This window comes from Otolemur garnettii, unplaced genomic scaffold, assembly GCF_000181295.1.
Source record: "Otolemur garnettii isolate 467f Iridium unplaced genomic scaffold, OtoGar3 scaffold00005, whole genome shotgun sequence".
NCBI classification, from domain to species: domain Eukaryota; kingdom Metazoa; phylum Chordata; class Mammalia; order Primates; family Galagidae; genus Otolemur; species Otolemur garnettii.
In genome coordinates this window covers 20953476-20963115 of record NW_003852400.1, presented here as the reverse complement: position 1 = coordinate 20963115, position 9640 = coordinate 20953476, and the positions used below count along the sequence as shown (strand labels likewise).

Below are 9640 nucleotides of genomic sequence, written 5' to 3'. Positions count from 1 at the left end.
AGGCTGAGGCAGGAGACTCGCTTAAGCCCAGGAGTTGGAGGTTGCTGTGAGCGTGATGCCATGGCACTCTACCCAGGGGGATAAGCTTGAGGCTCCATCTCAAAAAAAAAAAAAAAGATACATCCCTAAATTTGCCAGCTATACCAGCCTAAGAAAAAACTTAACCAATGATCACAGATGTCAGGCAGATGCTATGTTATTAATAAGTAGATGAGTAGAACCTGTCCAAAGAACAGCTAGTTTGGTCCCATTATTTACTTGGTCACACGACATGTATTTCATTAAACACCATGGGGCAAAACCTGAAGCGTAAATGCAGGTCTTAGGGTCACATCTGGAACTGTGATTTGACAGCCATACCCAGTAACTAGCAGAGATGGCAGGGAAATGCCACAGTCAATGATTCTAGTGGTGAATTTCAATCTATCAATGTTGAGACTTTCATCTAGAAATGGGAAAAATTATGATCTGGCGAGTAAGATCTGATGGTGAAGTGGTCAAAGGTTGTAAGTCTATACTAAGCATCAAACAAAGAGAATCGAAACTGAAACACAGAAAACTGCCAATGAGATTGAAAGCCAATGGATTTTACAAATAAAGACCAAAAAAAAAAAAAAAAGAGGCTTGCCTCTGGAAATGAAGAACAAGATTAAATGAATCTCAAAGCAAAGAAAACAAGCCCAGTTAAGAAACATGAAACTCAGGGATTGGAGTGTATTCATCTACTCTGTGAACACTTATTGAAGAAATGCTCTATGCCAAGGTAAGAACCATGAATATATATATTTTTAAATGTGGTAGGTAAGAAGCCTTCTGAATGATAAGGGACCACCCAAACAGTGCTCCTCTGAGATAGCAGCACACGCCTCTCTCACTTCATCACATTTCTGTTCACAGCTCCCCAACCTCTCACTCTCTGCTTCATTTCCATCTTCACACTTGTCGGTATCTGACACTGTATTACACATTTGTTTATTTATATCTCTGTTCCAATAAAACACAAGTTCCAAGAACACAGGGAGCATCTCTTCTGTGCACTGATGAATTCCCAGCACTATAACATGCCTGGCATTTAACAATTGTTTCAATAAGTATTTCTTTAAGAGGATGAATGATTTCACGGCTTTATAAAAACTTTAATAAAAGGAGCATGCACATAATAATAGAGCTTATGAAAAAAGAGGAAAGCGACTGCTTGTCTGGGGTAGGCTGAAGGAATAAAGGAAAATTTAGACAAGCCCCGGATCCATGTAGAAGCACAGGAACTCTGAACAACATAAACTTCTGGCTACAGTGACCAAACACACAAAGAAAACTTGTCTTCTTATTTTAAAACGCTTATGTTAATTTAAACACTACATAGGTTAGCTGTGTGTTGCTACCTAACCTATGTTTTTAAAAGACATATTTCATCATGTGATGTAAAAGTCAAGAACCAAGACACCATACTACAGAGCAACCTAAACCTCAACTTTCTCTTTGAATTTCAAGGCCATTTACAAAGTGGTCCCAAACACTCTCTGCAATCTAACTCTTCAGCCTATTCCAGTGCCCCAGTCACATGATCTGCCAAGCTTTGGGCCACGTCTTCTCCCACCTCAAGGTCCTCGTTCAGACTCTGTATCTTAATTTCAATACTGTTCTTTTTCTCTCCCACTAATGCCATGCCTGCCTAATGCAATGCCATGCTAGATTTGAAATCTAGCAAAAGTCTCACTTTCTCCTTTAATCTTTCTCTGACATCAAATTTCCACATATCTTTCTCCTTTTTTAACTTAGTTACACATGTAGCTAATACCATTTTCTTTAACATGTACCAGTTTTTCTCTGATCAGATTATAAGTTCCATTTTACTTTCTGTATGCACTTAGTGTAATACTAAGGACACAGGCACTCAAAGTATATACAGACACAAGTTTCCATGTAGTTGACTGGAAGGCTAATTTCTATTTTAGATAACACCAAATAACTGATCCCTATTCACTACTTACCAGATCAATAAGGCTTTCTTGTATTCTATTTAGAGTTGTTCTTAGTCGACTACTGCTAAGGCCAAGTCCTGTCGATTCCAACTGAAAAAGAAAAAAGAAAGGCTTGCCACATTGCTGTGGAGATAATCTTGCAAATGCTGTATCTTCAAAAGAACCAAAGAACCTGATGAGTTTTAATTCAGATACTTAGCCTTCAGAGGGTTTCCAAATTGGGTTTTAAAATTCCCACATTATCCAGTGAAGAAGTCAACCCTCAGCTCTCAAGGGAACCAAAGAACATTTATTTACCTGTATGCGTTTACAGGTCACACTAACATCTACCAGTTTTATAAGTTATTAGGAAAGAGTTCACTAGAATTTCCTTCCAACAAGTTATTTTTACCAATAGTTACAAAACCTGAGATTTTTAGAAATGTAAAGATGTAAACGCTGGTGTATTAAAGGTATGCTGTGTTGTGTTTATGTAGAAGCATAAAAATATAAAGTATTGCTGATTTATTTTCCTTACACAAATCAGAGGTAGCCTAAATCCTCACCCAAAAATCAATGAAATTTTCTGTTAGCCTTAGCAAATATTTCACAGTACAGGATTCTACGCACTACAATACAGCCAAAGCATTTATAAAAAACTTCACAAAAGAACATAAATGAGAAGGGTGACTTCATAACTGTGAAGGCATGAAAGGCAGTTAGCTCCTTGTATGACGATTTAATTGATGAAAATTATTTTAATTTAGACATTATCATAAAATACAGACATTTTTTAAAAAGTTAAAATGTTCTCTATAAACTGGTAAATTTAAAACAGTATTTACTAATGGTAAACTATAATATATAGAGTATCTTTAATGCATTCACAGAAATTATGTATGACTACACGTGTATACATACACACACAAGCACACACACGCATTTGTTATACTTGTTCTGAGATACGACAATGAGAAATTCACAGGTGTTGGAAAGCCTTAAGCTATACTAGGTGTGTGATGACACTGGGTGATAAAACATGTCCTAGTTTTATATGCTAATTTTATAACATATTATATTTTCTTTACGTTTTCTAAAACTTTTATTAATTCACTTTTCCTCTATTTTTATTAGTTATTTTTATATATAAAAAAAATCCAGGGTGGTGCCTGTGGATCAAGGCATAGGGCACCGGCCCCATATACCAGAGGTGGTAGATTCAAACCTGGCTTCAGCAAAAAAAAAAAAAAATTGGCAGTGCCTATGGCTCAAAGGAATAGGGTGCTGGCCCCATATGCCGGGGGTGGTGGGTTCAAACCTAGCCCCGGCCATAAAAAAAAAAAAAAAAAAATCCAGCCATTTTAAGTATGCAGTTTGAAGAATTTTGGAAATTGTATACAATCTTGCAATCAGCACCACAATTGAGACAAGAAAAGTTCCCTCACCCTTAAAAATGTCCTCATCCCCTTTCCCCATCCTGATCTGCTGTCACTATAGTTTTAGCCTTTCCTAAAATTTCATATAAATGGTACATACAGTGCATAATCTTTAATGTTTGATTTATTTGGTATGTTTTCGAAATTCACCCATATTGTGAGCCTATTAGTACTGTGTGCTCTTTTTATTGCTTAATAGTATTCAATAGTATGGACATAGCACTATCTGTTTACTTATTCAGTCAATAAACATTTGGGTTCCAGTTTAGGACTATTTGAATAATGCCACTATGAACATGTGTACATATGTCTGTCTTGACATACATTTTTAGTTCTTTAAGTAAATAACTAGAAGTGGAATTTTTAGTTCATATCTTAAAATATATATATATGTAACATAAAAGACAGAGTCTCACTTTGTCACCCTCTGTAGAGTTCTGTGGCATCATAGCAACCTCAAACTCTTAAGCTCATGTGATCCTCTTTCCTCAGCCTCCCAAATAGCTGGCATTATAGGTGCCTGTCACAACACCTGGCTATATTTAGAGACAGAGTCTTGCTCTTGCTCAGGCTGGTCTCAAATTCCTGAGCTCAAGCAATTCACCCACCCTGGCCTCCCTGTGTACTAGGATCAGGTGTAAGCCACCACGCCCTGCCTTCTTAAATATATTTTTAACTTCATAAAGTACTGCCATACTATTTTATAAAGTGTGTGAATTCCAGCTGTTCTGTGTCATAAACTGAATATATGTGTCTCCCCAATATTCATGTTGAAGTATTTAGAAATGGGACCTTTGTGAAATAATCATGGGAGATGTAAGGATTAGTGCCTATATGAGAAGAGACACTCAAGAGCTTACTCAGTCTTCCTACAGGAGCGGAGGGAAGGCCATGCGAAGACACAGTGAGAAAGTGGCCATCTGCATCCAGAAGCCTGCCTTCTCCTAGGAAGGAAGGGCCAGTCTCCAGAACTGGGAGAGAGACACTGTTCTTGTTTAAGCAGTCTAGTCCATGATATTTTGTTATGCCAACAAGAGCAAAGGTTATGAAACCTTGAAGTTTCTATTTACAAATCTAATTGATTAAGAGTTGCTCATGTTTTCCATTCCTTCTTAATGGGTCAGTTTTTTATAAATTTGCCACAGAATGTGTCTATTTCATTTAGTTTGGCAAATTTATTGGCATAAAATTGTACATACATTTCCTTATTATCCTTTCGGTGTCTTAAAGGATATGAAGTGATGCCTTCCTTTCATTTTTGATATCCATAGTTTGTGTCTCCTCTATTGGAACTTTTCCCCCTTGTAAGTTTATAGGATTTTATCAATATTATTCTTTTTTTTTAATAAAAACCAGCTTTCAATTTTTTTCTAGTACTTTATATTCAATTTCTTTGATTTCTCTCTTCACCTGTATTATTTCTTTTCTTCTGTGCACTTTGGGTTTAATTTGCACTTCTTTTTCTATTTTCCTAAGGTGGAAATTTAGACACTGGAGACTTTCTTTTCTCCTATTGGCATTTAAAGTAAGATATTTCCCTCTAGGCAGGGATTTAGCTGCATCCCACAACTTTTTGTATGTTGTATCTTCATTTAGCTCAAAATATTTTCTAATTTCTCTTGTGAATTTCTTCTTTGATACAACTGTTATTCAAAAGTGTGCTGTTTAATTTCTAAGCAATTTTCCTAGTTATCTTTTTATTGATTTCTAATTTAACTGCAATGACATCAGACAATATGTTTTATATTATTTCAATCTTTTTAATTTTATTAGGACATATTTAATGGTCCAGAACATGGTCTATCCTGATAAATGTACCACATGCACTTGAAATACACTTATCTTGATTTTGTTAGGTATGCAGTCTAATATAGAGCAATTAAGTCAAGGTGGTCTCTGTTCAGATCACTTGTCTTTGACTATTCTGCAGTCAGAATGTTACTCATAAACAAGGTTCACAGAATAGTTAGAGACATGGGTAGACTGAATTTGGGCATTCCCTCTCTCGCTCTTTCCCTTTTGAGCTTCCTTCCACTCTTTGCAGTGTCTATTTTTCTGGCTTCCCAGTCCATAAAGACTGCAGGTCTCCCCCTGCTTGCCTCCACTTGTGAGCTACGTGGACTGCTAAAAGTCAAGGGCACGAATTTTATTTTTATAGCTTCTCTTTCCCCCACCTGCAGACTAGCCTGAACTCCCCACGAGAGTCTCCTGGCTCCCTCTGTTTACTCCTCAGTATATTCAAATAGTTGCCTTTTGTATAATAAGCAGATTTCATAGCTGTTTTTTTTGTAGGGAACATCATTCAGTAAGGTCTTAGTGACTGTGGAAGTTAAATCATTTCTGAAAAGCTTAGATAGTAAATGACAGACTCACTATAAAGAGTTTTATTAATGAAAGGTAAGTAAAGCTTACCAGTGGTTGTCAAGTAACAACCCCCATAAGATCTACCTGGGTAACAAATCATTACAACATTGATCCGTCTGCCATAAGCATTGGCTATGTACTTTCTACTGTGTTAAGGTAAGCTATGGAATGGTCTTCACAAAAGAATGTGACAGAAAAGACCAAGGAAAACGTAACTGAAGAGGTGAATGATGAAAAGCTGGAGGTAAGGCAGGATCAAGGAATTATTATAAATAACATTATTGTAATGGGATTGGATATAAAATAGAGCATGACCTAGTTGGTTATAACCAGATCAGTGATGAGCAGGAGCTTCTGGAAGAACGAGTATCAACAGGAGGAATCCTTTAGACTAAAGCATACACTGTATCCCCCCAGTCAATGATTTCCACAATCCAGAACTCCTGAGAAAAAGATGCTTATTTTTCCATAAGGAAATCCATCTAAATACACATACACAAGTCCCTTTCTTCTGAAAGAGAAGCAGGTGCAATCATATACCTTGTTCTTCCCATTCAATTTACTACCTGATTCCCATTCCCCTGAGACTTAACAGCTAATAGGACAATTTGGAGTATTTATTTATCTTTAAGAATATATGGAAATTGCTAATGGGCTTGAAAAGCTTATTCTCTCAGAAAATCAAAAGCTATCTCTTCAATCTTATATGCATGCATATAACTGTACTAAACTTTGTAACTAACTGCACTTTGCTAACTTTCTCAGGTTCTAGTGAACTCCATCGTGCCATTTACTTATTTACACATTTTCTTGTTCCAAAAGGAACTTAAAGCAGCTAATTAAGAGGAATATAACTTTGCACGGTTAAAAACAACATTAAATGCATATAAAAATTAAGCAAAGCAAAATATAAGTATAAAAGGTGGAGTGCTACTTTGTACAATTTTTACAGAAAACCCCTTCAAAGAGATTCAAAGTCTTTGTTTAAAATAGTGTTTCCCTCAGTTTTGCAGAATTGAAAACAGTAGTATCTGAATTATAAGTTATTCTATTTAAAAATATATTTTTAACATTCACACTGTAGGTAAAAGCTAATATTACTGAATATAACCTAATAATAGAAAAGGTCTTTCTTAAAAAGTATAAGAGAATAGGAAATGTTGGGGTTGGAGACAGAGCCTCAAGCTGTCACCCTAGGTAGAGTGCCGTGGAGTTCACAGCAATCTCCAACTCCTAGGCCTAAGGGATTCTCTTGCTCAGCCTCCCAAGTAGCTGGGACTACAGGCACCCGCCACAACGCCTGGCTATTTTTTGGTTGTAGTTGTCATTGTTGTTGGGCTGGCCCAGGCTGCATTCGAACCTGCCAGCTCTGGTGTACGTGATTGGTGCCTTATCCACTTGTGCTACAGGTGCCGAGCCCCATATGCACATTTTATATTCGTTCATATACTACAGACTGTTTCTAATATAACATATGGTAGCCATCCAGGTTAAGTATAGAAAACTTTATAACTGACAGCTAATAGTTTCAATACAATTTAAATAGTTTTTAGTGAGTCTTACAGAATTGAAAGTGCTTGCAATATAGAATATCGGACCAAAGTGTTCTTTAAAATATAGCAGATCTTTAACAAAATATGTAACATAATTTATAACAAGCATCAAACTATATTGTGCTAACTTTCTGAGGTGCTAGTGAACTCCACTGTTAACAAATCTGTATTATTATCTAGCCAGCTGAAAAGTCATACCAAAACTGTACTAAGCAGAAGTTCCAGAAGGATCCTATCTATTTTAACGCATCTTATCAATGATAGTCACTAGTCATATGTGACTATTTAAATTTAAAGATAAACTAACTAAAATTAAATACAAGTAAGAATTCAGTTTTTAAATCACATTAGTCATATTTTAAGTGCTCAGAAGCCACAGGTGCCTAGTGGCTACTAACTGGGTAGTGCAAATACACAGGCTTGCTATTTACTGTGAAATCTCTGGAGAGCCCTGGTATAGACACATGGTATGAAAGACAACATCAGGCTCCTGCAGAAGACTGAAAGACTCTGACAATTAGCTGAAGCTCCAATGTTTTCCTCCATTACTGTTTATATTAAAAGATAGTATCTTTGATCTAACAAGGATATGAATATTTATATAAACGTAATTTTACTTTAAATTTATGTTTTTTAAAAGGTATTAAATATAGGATAGGAAAAGTTAGTACTGTGATATGTTCATAGGACCCAGCAGCATGCTTTTACAGAATCTGACTGTCAAACATCTAGGCAATCACATAATAATTTTCAAATATCAGAGTAATTACCTGCCTAATGTATTATTCTTCATTAGGAAAGAAAAAGATAAATCCAATAAGAGCTTTGGAAACACAAAAAGGAGGTGCAATAAACATTAATTCTGTGGCAGGCAGATGGTTCAGTTCAAAAATGTTCAATTATTTTAATAAATATTTCTCATTATCTTCTGAATGTGTTAGTGACGGCTACGGTTGTTAGCTAATATTTAAAATGTCTCATTTACTGTATAGTAATTATATGTGGGGCCAGATTTGGATAAAGCAACCTGCCCATTTTTCATTGCCAAATTATGTCAAGGTTAGAAACAGATGTTGCACTTTTTCTGCCAAAAATCCGAATAATATGCAATACATTTATCATATCACAACTTAAAATATAAATAAGGCAATTAGGTAGACAGAAAGTTGGTATCAATAATTTTTCACTGATGGATAATTCTCAAAGTAACATTATCTTATACAGAGAGAATGAAAAGCTTTATTTGACATTTAAAAAATAAATGAATTTTAAAAGAAATAGATATCCCCCCCAAAGGCTGACTTACTGAATCATTCCGACCAAAAAAGGTATATATGGCATATAAATAATAATCAAATAGCTGAGACATAAAATGGATAACATCAAAGGCAATTGGCTTAAGAATGTTCATCATCTGCATATATTTCCCTGGAAGACAAAAATTAAAAATTGAGTAGAATTAAAATCTGTTACTCTATAATTATAAAAAGACAATAAAAATACTACATTAAAATATTTAAACAAAAGAAATATTTCATTTCTCAGTCACATTAGTCACATTTCAATTATCAGTAGTCACATAACAAAGATTACAAATAGTTCTATTATCTTGGAAAGTTCTATTGGGCAGCACTGAAATAAATGGTACCTACAATAGTATTTTCCTCTTAATATGTCTTACCAGTTGTGAAACATTCATGGAGCAGCTATACTCTTCTACAAATGACACTGCACACACAACACAGTTCCTCTTTTCTAGAAAATTCCATTAAAATAATTTGTTCCAAAATGTTTAAGTTTAACAAAGTAAAATACAATATATTTGAGAAAAAGTATTTTTCATAAGCTTATACATACATAAAGTAAAAAACCAAGCTAAAAAGAAGATGTATGGACACATGGAAGACACTGCTCATTTCCCTGTGAAATCTCATATCAGAGGCCAAGAATATTTCTTTATTACTACATCACTCAAGGGCTTAATACCCTGAAAGTGCAAAGAACATATCCTTCTCATTCCATCTTCCGGGAGATACCAACATTCTATTCTCTTTTTGCTAAACATATGACCATAGAGTCACAGAAAAAAAATTTAAAAGCCAGATTTCTTCATTTACAAACTTGCTAATGAGTCTGAAGGGTTTGTAAGAGTTGAACTGAATCAAGTAACAAATAACTGTAAGTCCTTAATTCCATTCTATTTTAATGGAAAATAATGGGGGAAAAAAGCATATCTATTAAAAATGCTCTCTACTGTCTTCAGAAGAAGATGTTAAAATAGGCCATTTGCTTAATTTCCAAATGAGCAAATAATTTTTTTTTTTTT

The 9640-nt window shown here is 35.0% G+C and overlaps 1 protein-coding gene across 2 annotated transcripts in view; it reads right to left on the bottom strand.

Annotated features, from left to right (window-relative positions):
- Window positions 1-9640, bottom strand: part of VPS50 (VPS50, EARP/GARPII complex subunit) — a 126092-nt gene that overhangs the window by 17883 nt on the left and 98569 nt on the right. For both annotated transcript variants that reach the window (XM_003782671.2, XM_023518793.1), the window contains 2 exons: window positions 8621-8742; window positions 1992-2072 (listed from right to left, as the gene is read on the bottom strand). In XM_003782671.2, coding sequence (XP_003782719.1) covers window positions 1992-2072; window positions 8621-8742 — 203 coding nt within the window. The remainder of the gene's footprint in view (window positions 1-1991; window positions 2073-8620; window positions 8743-9640) is intronic.